Source organism: Carassius auratus, chromosome 28, assembly GCF_003368295.1.
Source record: "Carassius auratus strain Wakin chromosome 28, ASM336829v1, whole genome shotgun sequence".
NCBI lineage: Eukaryota > Metazoa > Chordata > Actinopteri > Cypriniformes > Cyprinidae > Carassius > Carassius auratus.
In genome coordinates, this window is record NC_039270.1 from 22,874,900 (window position 1) to 22,893,082 (window position 18,183).

At 41.3% G+C, this 18,183-nt stretch overlaps 2 protein-coding genes, 1 long non-coding RNA gene and 1 pseudogene across 3 annotated transcripts; all 4 read left to right on the top strand.

Moving 5' to 3' along the window:
• Nucleotides 1-590: 590 nt before the first annotated feature.
• On the top strand, nucleotides 591-12,963 carry LOC113047398 (ATP-dependent RNA helicase DDX42-like; annotated as a pseudogene).
• LOC113047224 (uncharacterized) lies at nucleotides 2,218-4,249 on the top strand. Its single transcript, XR_003276223.1, has 3 exons — nucleotides 2,218-2,241; nucleotides 3,030-3,134; nucleotides 4,147-4,249. It is a non-coding gene; the product is annotated as an uncharacterized LOC113047224 (long non-coding RNA).
• LOC113047198 (zona pellucida sperm-binding protein 3-like) lies at nucleotides 4,940-6,810 on the top strand. Its single transcript, XM_026208521.1, has 8 exons — nucleotides 4,940-5,534; nucleotides 5,604-5,725; nucleotides 5,795-5,898; nucleotides 5,967-6,144; nucleotides 6,210-6,327; nucleotides 6,393-6,478; nucleotides 6,550-6,638; nucleotides 6,706-6,810. Exons 1-8 carry the CDS (start codon nucleotides 4,965-4,967, stop codon nucleotides 6,771-6,773), a joined length of 1,335 nt encoding a protein of 444 aa, XP_026064306.1. The 5' UTR covers nucleotides 4,940-4,964; the 3' UTR covers nucleotides 6,774-6,810.
• Nucleotides 12,964-13,754: 791 nt separating the features above from the next.
• Nucleotides 13,755-15,640, top strand: LOC113047194 (zona pellucida sperm-binding protein 3-like). Its single transcript, XM_026208516.1, has 8 exons — nucleotides 13,755-14,358; nucleotides 14,428-14,549; nucleotides 14,619-14,722; nucleotides 14,791-14,968; nucleotides 15,033-15,150; nucleotides 15,216-15,301; nucleotides 15,373-15,461; nucleotides 15,529-15,640. The coding sequence occupies exons 1-8, from the start codon at nucleotides 13,789-13,791 to the stop codon at nucleotides 15,594-15,596; spliced, it is 1,335 nt and encodes a 444-aa protein (XP_026064301.1). The 5' UTR covers nucleotides 13,755-13,788; the 3' UTR covers nucleotides 15,597-15,640.
• The last annotated feature ends 2,543 nt before the right edge of the window (nucleotides 15,641-18,183 follow it).

Sequence of the window (18,183 nt, forward strand, 5' to 3'; positions counted from 1 at the left end):
CTGAGCAACACCTAACCCCTGTAGGTGACTGAAAATTAGGTTGTCTATACATTTTCCATCATCTACACTGAGGCTTCATATGGTGGTCCTATTATCGGGAGTAGTTAGTATTGTGTGTCACTCTACAAGGTAAGGATTAATTCAGGATTGTTAGGTGTCCTAATGACTGGTTGGTAGAATGCAACTTTCACTAGTGCCATATTTGTGTGAACCTTGACTAATATAATTTCTAAGCAGATGATTGAAGATTTGAGAGTCCTTCTAATCAATACTTCTTGAGTGATATCAACTTTGAAGCCTCCGTAAGGTCATACATTCATGTTCCTTTCTGTGTTTGTGGATAGCTATGTTGCTATGCCAGTCCCTAATTCTTTCACATTGTGTGTGTGTGTGCGTGTGTGTGGGAGAGAGACAGTCTCACAGTGGAGTCAGCTGTCTTAACTGTCCATGGCTTGTGTACTGCAAACACATAAGAGCTTCATCACTGTCTCTGTCACACGACTCTGTTCCCCTTTCAGGTTTGAACTGATGGTAAAACTAAGGACATAATTAACTGTTTACATTTATTTTGAAAGATGAAGCTCATGATTATGGAAAGGGGTGTTATATTTCCAACGAGTGCTGATCGACAGAGTAAGTATCTCTCATATTTATATTAATTTGCTACTTTAAAGCACTTCTACATTCTTGCATTAACCCAATCCAATGCATTTATTGTACTTACTAGCTCTTCATGACCTCTGATCTCTTACAGCTTTGTTATTCAGTGCAACATTTCGGAAGAAAATTGAAAAGCTGGCGCGAGATATTTTTGGTTGACCCCATTCGTGTTGTGTTGAGTTCACATCAGCTGGCTCTGTGCTCATCTTTGTCATTAAAAAGACTAACTGTGAGGAACTGGCTACAAATCTCAATCAGGAAGGTTATAGCCTAGGGCTGCTGCATGGAGACATGGATCAGAGCGAGAGGAACAAAGTCATCGTTGACTTTGAAGAAGAATCTGCCCATATTAGTAGCTACTGATGTTGCCAGTTAGTTGTTCTTACGTTATCTGTCTAGTTTTATCTGTTCAGAGTAAATGAACTATTTCAATTTGTCACCTTTTATGTATTAATTTAAATTTGTCTTGCACTTCTCAGCTCGAGGGTTGGATATCTCATCTATCCGTACAGTTGTGAACTATGATGTAGCACGAGACATTGACACACATACACATCGAATTGGTAGAACAGGTCGTGCAGATGGACCTGGCAATGCAGGTAAAACAATGACCTGAAATCAAGTCAAGTCTGCTTTATTGTCAATTCTTCCACATGTACAGTACATGCATACAGAGAATCGAAATTGTGTTACTCTCAGACCCCCGGTGCAGTAGAGCCTAAAAATCTAGATCAAATATAAAATTTACATACAACTATACAATAAGGGAATGTAAAAAGCAATGCAAGGCACATGTCACATAGAGTGCAAATCAGTGAAGTGAACAAACCGTGCAGATAAAAGATTTTTAGTGCAAAAAGAAGCTTATTCAGTCTGATTAAACTTTCAAAGGGCTCAAGAGCAGTTATTTTATTTAACTGACTGATGAGGTAGTAGAATGACATCAGTTCCATGGTGAATGAGGTAGTGAGCAGACCAATGCTGCACAAAGTGACTGGTGCATGTCATCATATATTAGTGGGGGGAGGGGATTCATAGTTCTGAGGTGTCTGGGGCAGAAGAGGGGCAGGGGCGGGGGCGGGGGCAGGGGCAGGGGCAGGGGCTAGTTCAGCTTCCTGACAACCTGGTGGATGAAGCTGTCCTTCAGTCTGCTGGTCCTGGCCTGGAGACTCCGCAGTCTCCTCCCTGATGGCAGCAGAATGAAGAAGCTGTGTGACGGGTGGGTGGGATCACCTGCGATGCAGAGGGCTTTGCACGTGTGGCGGGATATGTAAATGTCCTGGAGGGGGATAGAGAGACACCAATCATTTTCTCAGCTGCTCTCACTATGCGTTGCATAGTCTTTCGGCAGGACGCGTTGCAGGCGGCATACCACACAGTGATGCAGATGGGGTTCAACAAGTTTGATACAACATGTTTCACAGACTTGCTCATCAACTTTAAATTACTGTTGTTACTGTTTTTCTCTAGAATCCCTGGTTCAGGAAGTCCCGCTTTAAGGGAGGGAAAGGGAAGAAGCCAAATATTGGAGGTGGAGGCCTGGGTTACATAGAGAGGCCAGGCCTTGGATCTGAATCCACTGTTAGTTTGACTTTACTTTTGCTCGCTTGCTTGCTTTGTGTTTATTTATTTAAAAAAATTGTTCTACATATGTATATGTATATAGTACAGACCAAAAGTTTGGACACACCTCAACACCTCATTCACACCTCATAACTATGAAAATTGTAGATTCACACTGAAGGCATCAAAACTATGAATTAACACATGTGGAATTGTATATGGAATTATATACATAACAAAAAAGTGTGAAACAACTGAAAATATGTCATTCTAAGTTCTTCAAAGTAGCCACCTTTTGCTTTGATTACTGCTTTGCACACTCTTGGCATTTTCTTGATGAGCTTCAAGAGGTAGTCACCTGAAATGGTCTTCCAACAGTCTTGAAGGAGTTCCCCGAGAGATGCTTAACACTTGTTGGCCCTTTTGCCTTCTGTCTGCAGTCCAGCTCACCCCTAAACCATCTCGATTGGGTTCAGGTCCAGTGACTGTGGAGGCCAGGTCATCTGGCGCAGCACCCCATCACTCTCCTTCTTGGTCAAATAGCCCTTGATGCCTTCAGTGTGAATCTACAATTTTCATAGTCATGAAAATAAAGAAAACTCTTTGAATGAGAAGGTGTGTCCATATATATATATATACACATATATGTGTGTGTGTATATAACATTTTTTATTTTTTATTCTGCCCACCCCACCCCCCATGTTATTTTGTCTACAATTATTTTTCGCAATTGCGGACAGAAACCATAGTTATTAGAAATAGAATAAAAGCATTAGTTATATAATATCTTACATTTATTCATACAGGAGCGCAGTAGTAGTTGTGGTTCTCCTCTTGGTAACTATGAAGCCTTCAAACCCTCCACTGGGGCCATGGGAGAGCATATGTCTGCCCTGAAGCAAGCATTTCAGGTACATTTTATTATTATTATTTATTTATTTTATTTTGTCTTGGTCACATCTTTCACTGAATTTCTTTTGCCACCCACTCTTAATGAAGTGGTTTATCAGCTTGATTGTGTTTTTGGGGTGCAATGTAACACATGTTTATGTTTAGTTGTTAAAAAAAGCACATTATTTTCACATATTTGACCTTTTATTATACACTGCTGTTTCTGTTCTCATTAGAACCTTCTGTTGAGTTCCTGGTTCTATGAAGCCACTCCCTCTACAAAATACATAATTGTGCTCTGATTGGTTAACTTTGCACTTTGTCTGGAAACATCACGCACCCTTACCATTACCATCCCATGGACAGTAGAGCCGCACAATTAATCAATTTTCTAATCACAATCACAATTATGGATGCCACAATTACATAATTGTTCAAAGTGGCAATTAATCGTTGAAAGTCCACTTATGTTATTCTGACTGCTTCAGATGCATTTTTTTCTGCATGTTAGAAAGGGTTTTTCCAATGTTTTAGCATAAGTATATCATTGTAATAGCATTCCTATTTTTATATAATTTAAAGAAGAAACCAATCCGATGTATATTTGACATTTGAGGCTTAATACTATAGAAAAGCACATCTTATTTAATATAAAAATATAGCATGCAGTTGCATCAATGGCATAAACATTATTCAATGTAAATTGTGATAATCGTAATGAATAATCGCTATTACAATTTCAAGGGAATAAACAACCATTTAAAACGGCAGCCCTAATGGGCAGTTTGAAGTAAACATCATGGTTAGTTATGTCTCAATCCTGGGAAGAGGCTTGTTGTGGTCACTTCCAGTCTTTTTTTAGTCCTTAAACAGTGATTTCTTTGCATTGAACTTTGAGAATTATTTATGCTCTAACTAACTTATGTTAAAAAAGTGAAATCACACTCAACCACCCCTTTAAATTCCTCAGTAAAGATATAGTTGTATGTACCAATTTCTGGATTTTGTTTGACTGCTCTTGCTTTCCCTCAGGCTCAGTATAAAAACCACTTTGTGGCAGCATCTGGTGTTCCTCCAAAACTCACCACAAAGTCAAGCAGCTCCTCTGGGTGGACCAGTGCGGGAAGTCTAAGTTCTCAGGCTCCCTGAGCTCAGTTTCAGACTTTTACTCCAGCTCTTCTTCAAAATAGTTCTTCAAGGGCTTAATGTCCATTAACGGGTTTCTTTCAGCATGCAGTAGTTCAAGCTGAAGGAAGGAAGTCTACTGTAAATCCACACACACTGATCAACTTAGTCATAAAACAATGGGAAGGAGGAAAAAAACTTTTTAGTGAATCTACGATAAAATCTATGTACTATACTATGATCTTGCATTCCCTTGCTCCATTTCCATCTCTTGTGAAGATTGATGTGCTGATGTGAGGCAACTGTGTCACAATCTAAACCTGACTGTGTAGAAACACGATGATCTTTATTATTTTGAATACTCTAGTGAACAATTCTGTCTGTGATCATGTTTCTGAATGAATAAAAAGAGGACACAAAAAGGCTTAAAGATTGGTTGTGTTTCAGAGAATTTGTCATTTGAATTTAATTATTTAATAATTTGTCATTAAAATAAACAATTATTTGGTATAGCTTCTAATACAACATGTCCTTAAATGGGGCATAGTTTATTTTGAGTAAAGAGAAATAAATGGTTTTCACCTGTGACAAATTGATTGAGTAAATTAGCTGGTATAGAGGAAAATGATGCTTGTCACGAGAGAGGTGGAGCCATCTTGATTTTCAGCTGAATAAATTTGGATGGTGGAGCGCTAGTGCATTATTGAACTGCAAGCTTAACAACAATGGGGTTTGGGCAAGTTGGGTTTGGATTGGTGTTCCTTTTTGTGCTGGGATTTTCTGAAGCACAGTGGAGTCCCAGCGAGAGAAGTGATTGGACCCCAGGCGACTTTATGCCTAGGGCAAAAGTTCAGAAGACCGACTCTAGGATGCCTCAAATTCCCAAGAAACATGGCCCCAGTAAACCTGCATCTGCCCCACAAAGATTTCCTGTCCAAACACCAGCCAAGAGTGACTTTAGGAGGCCTTCTCAAGATGTTTTTGGTGTTCAGTCAAAAGAACAGATGCTGGGTCCAGTGACAAAACTGACATGGCAGTTTCCAAGCCTGCCAGAAGAACCACAGCAGCCAGTCATCCCTTTTGATCCGCGTCACTTTGTCCCTCCCAACAGCGTAGCGGCTCAGTGTAGAGAGGGTTCCATATATGTGGAAGTCAAGAAAGACTTCTTTGGGATTGGGAAGCTAGTGAGCTCCTCTGCTCTTACACTGGGAGGCTGTACTCCAACTGGAGAAGACCCTTCTGCCCAAGTGCTTGTCTTTGAGTCTGGATTGCATGAATGTGGCAGTGTAGTGATGGTGAGGTTTCAATGTTCCCTTTCTGTGGCTTGGAGTGTTTTGTGACTAACAGGACTCGTCTATCTTCAGGTGACTAACGATGAGCTTGTCTACACCTTCAAACTTCTCCACACCCCTCAAGAGGCTTCACTTGGTGTTCCTATTGTTCGGAGCATTAGTGCAGTGGTTGGAATCGAGTGTCACTATTCAAGGTGAGGTCAGGGTTCAAGGTTGCTGATGTACTGAAGTCAGGGTAAGGTGATAGTTTGACTCCCTTGCAGGAAGCATAATGTGAGCAGCGATACCTTAGTGCCCCGTTGGGTCCCATATACCTCTATGGAAGCTGCAGAGGAGGTCTTCGTCTTCTCCCTCAAGCTCATGACTGGTTGGTGTACCAAATGCTCTTGTAACTATCCAGTGCTTGTGAACCTGTTCTAAAAGTTGTCTTTGTAGATGACTGGAGATTCGAGAGGCCTTCTAACCAATACTTCCTGGGTGACATCATAAATCTTGAAGCGTCTGTGCTTTCGTACAGCCATGTTCCCATCCGTGTGTTTGTGGACAGCTGTGTGGCTACAATAGTCCCTGATGTCACATCTGTCCCCAGATACTCCTTTATTGAGAACAATGGGTAAGTGGTGCACCCCATGTCTCCCACACTAGGTGTATTGAAGTTTAACTTGGTTCCTTTCCCAGGTGCCTGGTTGATGCCAAGCTCACAGGCTCCAGATCTCGCTTCATGCCTCGAACTCAAGGTGACAAGTTGCAGCTTCAGCTAGAGGCTTTCAGGTTCCAGCAACCAGACAGTGGACTGGTATGTGACCTGTGCAATGCTTTATATGATGTGCTATCATGATCTACAAATGATGGTCTCTGCAGGTTTACATCACATGCCTGGTGAAGGTGGCCGTAGCAACAACGACTCCAAATCCTGAACAGAAAGCTTGTTCCTTCTCTGCTAATGGGTATGATCTCCCACCTCCTAAAGTGTACAGGTGACTGAGGAAATGCTTTTAACTTAAGGGTGTCTTGTCAGTTGGGTGTCTGCAGATGGTTCTGACCAGGTGTGTGGCTGCTGTGACTCCACGTGTAGTACCAGAAGAGGAAGTGACCAGCCCCATAAAGGTCGGATTAGTTTAGGTTGACATTAATTTTATGCACCGCTCTTTCTAACTGCTTGTTTGTTCCTCAGATCTGTGGTGGGATAAGTCCTCTGTTGGGCCCATCAGTGTTAAGGAATCTGGCCATGTCCAAAAATAACTGGAAGTGCTGTGACTTTATTAAAGTGATCTTAATGGTTTGTGCATTTGTCTTGTGCTCTTTTCTCTCTAAATCTACAATTTGAATCCTGTTATGTGGCTTTGCTGGCACTCACATATGAGCCAAACTGCTTGTGACCACTGTTAAGTTTACCATCTTGAGTGTCTTATAAAGGGGTCCTATGAAGTGGGGGGTGAAAGTGACTTGACCTTCAGCCAAGTATGGTGACCCATACTCAGAATTTGTGTATTTCATCCAAAGCGAACACCCGGCGCAGTGGCCAGCCATTTATGCTGCAGCGCCTGGGGAGCATTTGGGGATTCGGTGCCTTGCTCAAGGGCACATAAGTCATGGTATTGCCGGCCTGAGATTCAAACCCACCTTCCTGGGGTTAGGAGTCAAAATCTCTAAACACTAGGCCATGACTTCCCCAATTATGCTCCCTTACATAGTCTTGATTTTGTTTTGGAGGTTTACAAGAACAGGATCTCAAACTTGGCCAGTCTGGCATGAACCAATCAAAAGGCCCACATTATGAAACCCAAAGTGTGCGGTGACTGGTCCCTAATTTTTTCATGGTGTGTGTGTGAGAGAAAGAGAGACGGTCACACAGTGGAGTCAGCTGTCTTAACTGTCCATGTCTTGTGTACTGCAAACACATAAGAGCTTCATCACTGTCTCTGTCACACGACTCTGTTCCCCTTTCAGGCTTCAACTGATGGTAAAACTAAGGACATAATTAACTGTTTACATTTATTTTGAAAGATGAAGCTCACTATTATGGAAAGGGGTATTATATTTCCAACGAGTGCTGATCGACAGAGTAAGTGTCTCTCATATTTATATTAATTTGCTACTTTAAAGCACTTATACATTATTGCATTAACCCAATCCAATGCATTTATTGTACTTACTAGCTCTTCATGACCTCTGATCTCTCACAGCTTTGTTATTCCATGCAACATTTCGGAAGAACATTTAAAACCTGGCGTGAGATATTTTTGGTTGACCCCGTTCGTGTTGTGTTGAGTTCACATCAGCTGGCTCTGTGCTCATCTTTGTCACTAAAAATACTAACTGTGAGGAACTGGCTACAAATCTCAATCAGGAAGGTTATAGCCTAGGGCTGCTGCATGGAGACATGGATCAGAGCGAGAGGAACAAAGTCATCGTTGACTTTGAAGAAGAATCTGCCCATATTAGTAGCTACTGATGTTGCCAGTTAGTTGTTCTTACGTTATCTGTCTAGTTTTATCTGTTCAGAGTAAATGAACTTTCCATTTGTGACCTTTTATGTATTAATTCAAATTTGTCTTGCACTTCTCAGCTCGAGGGTTGGATATCTCATCTATCCGTACAGTTGTGAACTATGATGTAGCACGAGACATTGACACACATACACATCGAATTGGTAGAACAGGTCGTCCAGAAGAGAAGGGTTTAGCTTACACTCTGCTCACCTCTAAAGACACTTCATTTGCTGGTGACTTGGTTAGAAATTTAGTTCAGGAGCTAGTTCAGCTTCCTGACAACCTGGTGGATGAAGCTGTCCTTCAGTCTGCTGGTCCTGGCCTGGAGACTACGCAGTCTCCTCCCTGATGGCAGCAGAATGAAGAAGCTGTGTGACGGGTGGGTGGGATCACCTGCGATGCCGAGGGCTTTGCACGTGTGGCGGGATATGTAAATGTCCTGGAGGGGGATAGAGAGACACCAATCATTTTCTCAGCTGCTCTCACTATGCGTTGCATAGTCTTTCGGCAGGACGCGTTGCAGGTGGCATACCACACAGTGATGCAGCTTGTGATACAACATGTTTCACAGACTTGCTCATCAACTTTAAATTACGGTTGTTACTGTTTTTCTCTAGAATCCCTGGTTAAGGAAGTCCCGCTTTAAGGGAGGGAAAGAGAAGAAGCCAAATGTTGGAGAAGGAGGCCTGGGTTACAGAGAGAGACCAGGCCTTGGATCTGAATCCACTGTTAGTTTGACTTTACTTTTGCTCGCTTGCTTGTTTTATGTATTTATTTATTTTTTTAAAGTTGTTATACATAAATATATATATATATATATATATATACAGTACAGACCAAAAGTTTGGACACACCTCATAACTATGAAAATTGTAGATTCACACTGAAGGCATGAATTAACTCATGTGGAATTATATATGGAATTATATGCATAACAAAAAAGTGTGAAACAACTGAAAATATGTCATTCTAGGTTCTTCAAAGTAGCCACATGTTGTTTTGAGGTAGTCACCTGAAATGGTCTTCCAACAGTCTTGAAGGAGTTCCCCGAGAGATGCTTAACACTTGTTGGCCCTTTTGCCTTCTGTCTGCGGTCCAGCTCACCCCTAAACCATCTCGATATATATATATATGTATTATGTATATGTATGTGTGTGTATGTGTGTGTGTGTGTGTGTATACAGTCATGCCCACAAATATTGGCACCCTTGGTAAATATGATCAAATAAGGTTGTGAAAATTCATCTGTGTTGTTAATCCTTTTGATGTTTTATTTAAAAAAATTCACAAAAATGTATCATTTCTTTGGATAATAAGAATTTTAAATGGGGGGAAATATCATTATGAAATAAATGTTTTTCTCTAATACTCGTTGGACACAATTGTTGGCACCCTTTTATTCAATACTTTTTGAATCCCCCATTTGCCAGTTTAACAGCTCTAAATTTTCTCCTATAATGCCTGATGAGGTTAGAGAACACCTGACAAGAGATCAGAGACCATTCCTTCATCCAGAATCACTCCAGACCCTTCAGATTCCCAGCTCCATGTTGGTGCTTCTCCTCTTCAGTTCACTCCTCTCATTTTTTGTAGGGTTGAGGTCAGGGGACTGCAATGGCTATAGCGAAGCTTGGTTTTGAGCTCAGTGACCCATTTCTGTGTTATTTCTGAGGCTTGTGTTTGGATTATTGTACGGTCGGAAGATCCAAACATGGCCCATTATAAGATTTCTAACGGAGTCAGTCACTTACTGATTTTTTATTTGTTGGTATTTGGTAGAATCCATGATGCCATGTATCTAAACAAGATGTCCAGGATCTCCTGCAGAAATACAGGCCAACAACATCAAAAATAGAGCAGTATATTTCATTGTACACATGGGGTACTTTTTTTCTCTGTGTTCACCAAACCCATCTTGAGTGTTTGCTGCTAAAAAGCTCATTTTTCAGTTTCATCTGATCATAGAAGCCAGTCCCATTTAAAATTCCAATAATGTCTGATAACCGAATATGCTTTAGTTTGTTTTTGGATGAGCTAAGAGATTTTTTCTTGAAACCCTCCCAAACAACATGTGTTGATGTAGGTTCTGTTTGACAATTTTTTTTAAAGGTTTTCTGAACCAGAGACTCAACTATTTTCTGCAATTCTCCAGCTGTGATCCTTGGAGAGTCTTTAGCCACTCAAACTGACCTCCTCACCATGCATTAGGATGATATATACACACGTCCTCTTCCAGGCAGTTTTGTATCATTTTCTGTTGGTGGGGAATTCTTAATTATTGCCCTGATGGTTAAAATGGGAATGTTTACTGCTCTAGTTCTTTTCTTAAAGCCACTTCACCGATTTGTGAAGCCCCAATATCTTTTGCTGCACATCATAAATATTTTCTCTGGTTTTTCTCATTGTGATGGATGATTAAGGGAATTTGGGCTTTATTTTCCCTCCTCTTTATATTTCTGTGAAAAAGGAAGCCAGAGCTGGATGATTTCATGTTTATAATCATGCTAGAGTGCTCAAAATTGTGAATATGAAAAGGAATGTACTTCAGAGACATTTTACTCATAAGAATTTCTAGGGGTGCCAATAATTGTGTCCAACGAGTATTTGAGAAAAACGTTAATTTCATAATGATATTTCCCCTCCGTTTTAAATTCTTATTATCCAATAAAAGGATACATTCTTGTGAATTTTTAAAATAAAAAATCAAAAGGATTAACAATGCAGATGAATTTTCACCTCCTTCTTTGATCATATTTGCCAAGGGTGCCAATATTTGTGGGCATGACTGTATATACATTTTTTATTTATTTTTTATTCTGCCCACCCCCCATGTTATTTTGTCTACAATTATTTTTCGCAATTGCGGACAGAAACCACAGTGATTATAAATGTATATAAAAAAAATAGCTATATAATATTTTAAATGTATTCATACAGGAGCGCAGTAGTAGTTGTGGTTCTCCTCTTGGTAACTATGAAGCCTACAAACCCTCCACTGGGGCCATGGGAGAGCATATGTCTGCCCTGAAGCAAGCATTTCAGGTACATTTTATTATTATTATTTATTTATTTTATTTTGTCTTGGTCACATCTTTCACTGAATTTCTTTTGCCACCCACTCTTAATGAAGTGGTTTATCAGCTTGATTGTGTTTTTGGGGTGCAATGTAACACATGTTTATGTTTAGTTGTTAATAAAAGCAAATTATTTTCACATATTTGACATTTTATTTTACACCGCTGTTTCTGTTCTCATTAGAACCTTCTGTTGAGTTCCTGGTTCTATGAAGCCACTCCCTCTACAAAATACATAATTGTGCTCCGATTGGTTAGCTTTACACTTGGTCCGGAAACATCACGTGCCCTTACCATTACCATCCCATGGACAGTAGAGCCGCACAATTAATCAGTTTTCTAATCACAATCACAATTATGGATGCCACAATTACATAATTGTTCAAAGTGGCAATTAATCGTTGAAAGTCCACTTATGTTATTCTGACTGCTTCAGATGCATTTTTTTCTGCATGTTAGAAAGGGTTTTTCCAATGTTTTAGCATAGGTATATCATTGTAATAGCATTCCTATTTTTATATAATTTAAAGAAGAAACCAATCCGATGTATATTTGACATTTGAGGCTTAATACTATAGAAAAGCACATCTTATTTAATATAAAAATATAGCATGCAGTTGCATCAATGGCATAAACATCATTCAATGTAAATTGTGATAATCGTAATGAATAATCGCTATTACAATTTCAAGGGAATAAACGACAATTAAAAACGGCAGCCCTATTGGGCAGGTTGACGTTAACATCATGGTTAGTGATGTCTCAATCCTGGGAAGAGACTTGTTGTGGTCACTTCCAGTCTTTTTTTTAGTCCTTAAACAGTGATTTCTTTGCATTGAACTTTGAGAATTATTTATGCTCTAACTAACTTATGTTAAAAAAGTGAAATCACACTCAACCACCCCTTTAAATTCCTCAGTAAAGATATAGTTGTATGTACCAATTTCTGGATTTTGTTTGACTGCTCTTGCTTTCCCTCAGGCTCAGTATAAAAACCACTTTGTGGCAGCATCTGGTGTTCCTCCAAAACTCACCACAAAGTCCAGCAGCTCCTCTGGGTGGACCAGTGCGGGAAGTCTAAGTTCTTTGCCTTCAGGATCAGGAGAGGGGCCTGACGGAACTCACATCTCCTACTTGCCATCGTCCTCTTCCTCATTTCCCTCCATACAGCCACCCCCTCCCCTCAGCTCGGGCACCAAAATGAGTGGCTTCAGCAGTACAGGCTCCCTGAGCTCAATTTCAGACTCTAGCTCTTCTTCAAAAGAGGGATCCTGTAGCGATAGGAATGCTGACGACAGGGGTCATCGTGGAGATCGTTATCGTCACAGTGGCAGGCAAAGTGGTGGAGACCGTGATCGCTACACAGAGAGGGACCGTCATAGTGACAGAGATCGTCACAGTGATAGCCGAAATGGTGAAGGGAGCCATAAGGACAGAGAGGGACGGTCAGAAAGAGATGGCGGCGTGAGTTCAGCGACTCATAAAGATAGCTTTGCAGTTCCTGATCCCCCCCAAACGTAAGAAAAGCAGAAGGGACAATTAAAGTGTACCGGAAAGCAGCCGTCAACTGTTCTTTGATCAGAATACAAAGCTGACCCAGTCTCCCTAGCAGTGTCTTTACCTGTCTGCTTGTCTTTTTTCGTCTTTATGTAAGATGAAGCTGTTTTAATGGTGCCTAGGAGACTCCCACTCCATCACCCTTGTCATTTACCAGAAATAAATGCATCCATTACAGGCTGTTTCAGCAAGTTAGAATTGTGAATTGGCAAGATGAAAAGAATGCACCATGAGCCTATGTGTTGTGTTAAAGTAGATGTGACTGTTCAGTGGCACGCTAGTTGTTTCTTTCCGAAGAAACTAATCAAATGAGAAATGTTGGCTGTGTAACAGAAAAAAAATAATAATAAAAAAATAAAAACCTCTTTGTTAATAGTTGCCAACCTTTTTGTGTTTGTGTGTGCTGCTTCATAAACTATTTGTCAACGATATATTTAGTTTAAGACTTTTCCAGACATTTTCCAGTGTGTTTTAATGTGTGTTGTTCTTAATGTCCATTAACGGGTTTCTTTCAGCATGCAGTAGTTCAAGCTGAAGGAAGGAAGTCTACCGTAAATCCACACACACTGATCAACCTAGTCATAAAACAATCGGAAGGAGGAGAAAACATTTTAGTGAATCTACAATAAAATCTATGTACTATACTATGATCTTGCATTGCCTTGCTCCATTTCCATCTCTTGTGAAGATTGATGTGCTGATGTGAGGCAACTGTGTCACAATCTAAACCTGACTGTGTAGAAACACGATGATCTTTATTATTTTGAAAACTCTAGTGAACAATTCTGTCTGTGATCATGTTTCTGAATTAATAAGAAGAGGACACAAAAAGGCTTAAAGGTTGGTCGTGTTTCAGAGAATTTGTCATTTTAATTTAATTATTTAATAATTTGTCATTAAAATAAACAATTATTTGGTATAGCTTCTAATACAACATGTCCTTAAATGGGGCATAGTTTATTTTGAGTAAAGAGAAATAAATGGTTTGCACCTGTGACAAATTGATTGAGTAAATTAGCTGGTATAGAGGAAAATGTTGCTGGTCACGAGAGAGGTGGAGCCATCTTGATTTTCAGCAGTATAGATTTGGATGGTGGAGCACTAATGCATTATTGAACTGCAAGCTTAACAACAATGGGGTTTGGGCAAGTTGGGTTTGGATTGGTGTTCCTTTTTGTGCTGGGATTTTCTGAAGCACAGTGGAGTCCCAGCGAGAGAAGTGATTGGACCCCAGGTGACTTTATGCCTAGGGCAAAAGTTCAGAAGACCGACTCTAGGATGCCTCCAATTCCCAAGAAACATGGCCCCAGTAAACCTGCATCTGCCCCACAAAGATTTCCTGTCCAAACACCAGCCAAGAGTGACTTTAGGAGGCCTTCTCAAGATGTTTTTGGTGTTCAGTCAAAAGAACAGATGCTGGGTCCAGTGACAAAACTGACATGGCAGTTTCCAAACCTGCCAGAAGAACCACAGCAGCCAGTCATCCCTTTTGATCCGCGTCACTTTGTCCCTCCCAACAGCGTAGCGGCTCAGTGTAGAGAGGGTTCCATATATGTGGAAGTCAAGAAAGACTTCTTTGGGATTGGGAAGCTAGTGAGCTCCTCTGCTCTTACACTGGGAAGCTGTACTGCAACTGGAGAAGACCCTTCTGCTCAAGTGCTTGTCTTTGAGTCTGGATTGCATGGATGTGGCAGTGTAGTGATGGTGAGGTTTCAGTGTTCCCTTTCTGTGGCTTGGAGTGTTTTGTGACTAACAGGACTCGTCTATCTTCAGGTGACTAACGATGAGCTTGTCTACACCTTCAAACTTCTCCACACCCCACAAGAGGCTTCACTTGGTGTTCCTATTGTTCGGAGCATTAGTGCAGTGGTTGGAATCGAGTGTCACTATTCAAGGTGAGGTCAGGGTTCAAGGCTGCTGATGTACTGAAGTCAGGGTAAGGTGATAGTTTGACTCCCTTGCAGAAAGCATAATGTGAGCAGCGATTCCTTAGTGCCCAGTTGGGTCCCATATACCTCTATGGAAGCTGCAGAGGAGGTCTTCGTCTTCTCCCTCAAGCTCATGACCGGTTGGTGTACCAAATGCTCTTGTAACTATCCAGTGCTTGTGAACCTGTTCTAAAAGTTGTCTTTGTAGATGACTGGAGATTCGAGAGGCCTTCTAACCAATACTTCCTGGGTGACATCATAAATCTTGAAGCATCTGTGCTTTCATACAGCCATGTTCCCATCCGTGTGTTTATGGACAGCTGTGTGGCTACAATAGTCCCTGATGTCACATCTGTCCCCAGATACTCCTTTATTGAGAACAATGGGTAAGTGGTGCACCTCATGTCTCCCACACTAGGTGTATGAAGTTTAACTTGGTTCCTTTCCCAGGTGCCTGGTTGATGCCAAGCTCACAGGCTCCAGATCTCACTTCATGCCTCGAACTCAAGGTGACAAGTTGCAGCTTCAGCTAGAGGCTTTCAGGTTCCAGCAACCAGACAGTGGACTGGTATGTGACCTGTGCAATGCTTTGTATGGTGTGCTATCATGATCTACAAATGATGGTCTCTGCAGGTTTACATCACATGCATGGTGAAGGTGGCCGTAGCAACAACGACTCCAAATCCTGAACAGAAAGCTTGTTCCTTCTCTGCTAATGGGTATGATCTCCCACCTCCTAAAGTGTACAGGTGACTGAGGAAATGCTTTTAACTTAAGGGTGTCTTGTCAGTTGGGTGTCTGCAGATGGTTCTGACCAGGTGTGTGGCTGCTGTGACTCCACGTGTAGTACCAGAAGAGGAAGTGACCAGCCCCATAAAGGTCTGATTAGTTTAGATTGACCTTATTTTTATGCACCGCTCTTTCTAACTGTTTGTTTGTTCCTCAGATCTGCGGTGGAATAAATTCTTTGTTGGGCCCATCAGTGTTAAGGAATCTGGCCATGGCCAAAAATAACTGGAAGTGCTGTGACTTCATTAAAATGATCTTAATGGATTGTGCAGTTTTGTGCTCTTTTCTCTCTAAATCTACAATTTGAATCCTGTTATGTGGCTTTGCTGGCACTCACATATGAGCCAAACTGCTTGTGACCACTGTCAAGTTTACCATCTTGAGTGTCTTATAAAGGGGTCCTATTAAGTGGGGGGTGAAAGTGACTTGACCTTCAGCCAAGTACGGTGACCCATACTCAGAATTTGTGTATTTCATCCAAAGTGAACACACCTGGCGCAGTGGCCAGCCATTTATGCTGCAGCACCGGGGGAGCATTTGGGGGTTTGGTGCCTTGCTCAAGGGCAACGAAGTCGTGGTATTGCCGGCCTGAGATTCAAACCCACCTTCCTGGGGTTAGGAGTCAAAATCTCTAAACACTAGGCCATGACTTCCCCAATTATGCTCCCGTACATTGTCTTGATTTTGTTTTGAAGGTTTAAATGAAAACAATCTCACACTTGCCCAGACTGGCATGAACCAATCAAATGGTTCCTGTATCAAAAGGCCCACATTATGAAACCCAAAGTGTGCTGTGACTGGATGTGGAAGTACTGATGTTCCCGCTCCATGATCGAGGAGCAGATTCAGTGAGTGCTTGAGGTGACATGGAATGACGATTCCATCTCCTCTAAAGCGATACTAAACTCTAGTGGAAATGCAAACCGTGCTTAGTCGTACTGAGTTTTTTTTTTTTTTTTAAGAAAGCTAACTAGTAAAACCTCCAATAAGATGTTTGGTTTAACATTTTTAAATGTGATTAAGAATTAACAGAAGAAAACCATGGGCTGCTTAGTATAAAATGTTTTCAAACTGTTCCTGGATCCTCCCCAGTGGTATATTTCTTTTTATAAGACACACAGATTAAGTTGAGTACTCCACTAATCACCTAATGAGTTTGTTCAGCTGAGAGACTCCAAAAATAAAACAACTTCATGTTGGTGATTAAAAAAAAAAAAAGTCAAGCAGCTCTGGGTGGACCAGTGCGGGAAGTCTAAGTTCTTTGCCTTCAGGATCACGAGAGGGGCCTGACGGAACCCGCATCTCCTACTTGCCATTGTTTTCTTCCTCATTTCCCTCCATGCAGCCACCCCTCCCCCAGGGGCGTCGGACTGGGGGTAAAACCAGTACTGGTTACCAGGGCCCCAAATAAATATGGGCTCTTGAAAAGTCTGGAATATATATTTTCCGGGGATGGCATTAGGACTGCCTATGCATAGGGCCCGGGATCTTGTGCAGCGCCCCTGCCCTCCCCTCAGCTCGGGCACCAGAATGAGCGGCTTCAGCAGTGCAGGCTCCCTGAGCTCAGTTTCAGACTCTTATTCTATCTCTTCTGCAAAAGAGGGATCCTGTAGCGATAAGAATGCTGATGACAGGGGTCATCATCGATATAGTCATTATCATCACAGTGGCAGGCAAACTGGTGGAGACCGTGATCGCTACACAGAGAGGGACCGTCTTAGTGACAAAGATCGTCACAGTGATAGCCGAAACAGTGAAGGGAGCCATAAGGACAGAGAGGGACGGTCAGAAAGAGATGGCGGCGTGAGTTCAGCGACTCATAAAGATAGCTTTGCAGTTCCTGATCCCCCCAAACGTAAGAAAAGCAGAAGGGACAATTAAAGTGTACAGGAAAGCAGCCGTCCACTGTTCTTTGATCAGAATACAAAGCTGACCCAGTCTCCCTAGCAGTGTCTTTACCTGTCTGCTTGTCTTTTTGTCTGTATTTAAGATGAAGCTGTTTTAATGGTGCCTAGGAAACTCCCACTCCATCACCCTTGTCATTTACCAGAAATAAATGCATCCATTACAGGCTGTTTCAGCAAGTTAGAATTGTGAATTAGTCCACTTAGAATTATAAGGTTCTATCTGACATTTTTGTCATAATTGAGTTATTCCCATATTGTTATTCTGTGACAACTTATTTACATTATGTGATAGATTTTGTTATGTTGTATACATTATGGATTTTTATTTAAAAAACAATAAGGTTTTATCAACACAGTGGAATGCAAAAACTTTTTGAAGCTCAATATCTCAAAATTATGTTTTTATTAACAAGATTCGGGAGGAGCGCGTCAGATACTTCGCCTGATCGACACACGTGAACCATAATCAAGTAATCAACCCCATAGTATAAATATAGCTGATTACCTCTATCCATTGACGATTTATGCATGCTGGTTCGCTTCGTTTGTCACCTTATCACAGACCCAATTCTCCTACCAACGAAGAGAGCTATACCAGGGATTTATCAGATCTGCTGCTTTTGCCGGACCGGCGATCATTCCTACCCAGCCAAACACGGCCATTGACCACCATTAAAGGGTTAGTTCACCCAAAAAATGAAAATTATGTCATTAATAACTCACCCTTATGCTGTTCCAAACATGTAAGACTTCCCTTTATCTTCGGAACACAGTTTAAGACATTTTAGATTTAGTCAGAGAGCTCTCAGTCCCTCCATTGAAGCTGTGTGTACGGTCTACTGTCCATGTCCAGAAAGATAAGAAAAACATCATCAAAGTAGTCCATGTGACATCAGAGGGTCCGT

Coding starts and splice junctions, on each gene's coding strand:
- LOC113047198 (XM_026208521.1), top strand. CDS start 4,965: ATGGGGTTTGGGCAAGTTGGGTTTGGATTGGTGTTCCTTTTTGTGCTG. Junction 6,145..6,209: donor TCCTTTATTGAGAACAATGG/GTAAGTGGTGCA, acceptor TTCCTTTCCCAG/GTGCCTGGTTGATGCCAAGC. Junction 6,328..6,392: donor AGCAACCAGACAGTGGACTG/GTATGTGACCTG, acceptor TGGTCTCTGCAG/GTTTACATCACATGCCTGGT.
- LOC113047194 (XM_026208516.1), top strand. CDS start 13,789: ATGGGGTTTGGGCAAGTTGGGTTTGGATTGGTGTTCCTTTTTGTGCTG. Junction 14,723..14,790: donor CTCCCTCAAGCTCATGACCG/GTTGGTGTACCA, acceptor TTGTCTTTGTAG/ATGACTGGAGATTCGAGAGG. Junction 15,151..15,215: donor AGCAACCAGACAGTGGACTG/GTATGTGACCTG, acceptor TGGTCTCTGCAG/GTTTACATCACATGCATGGT.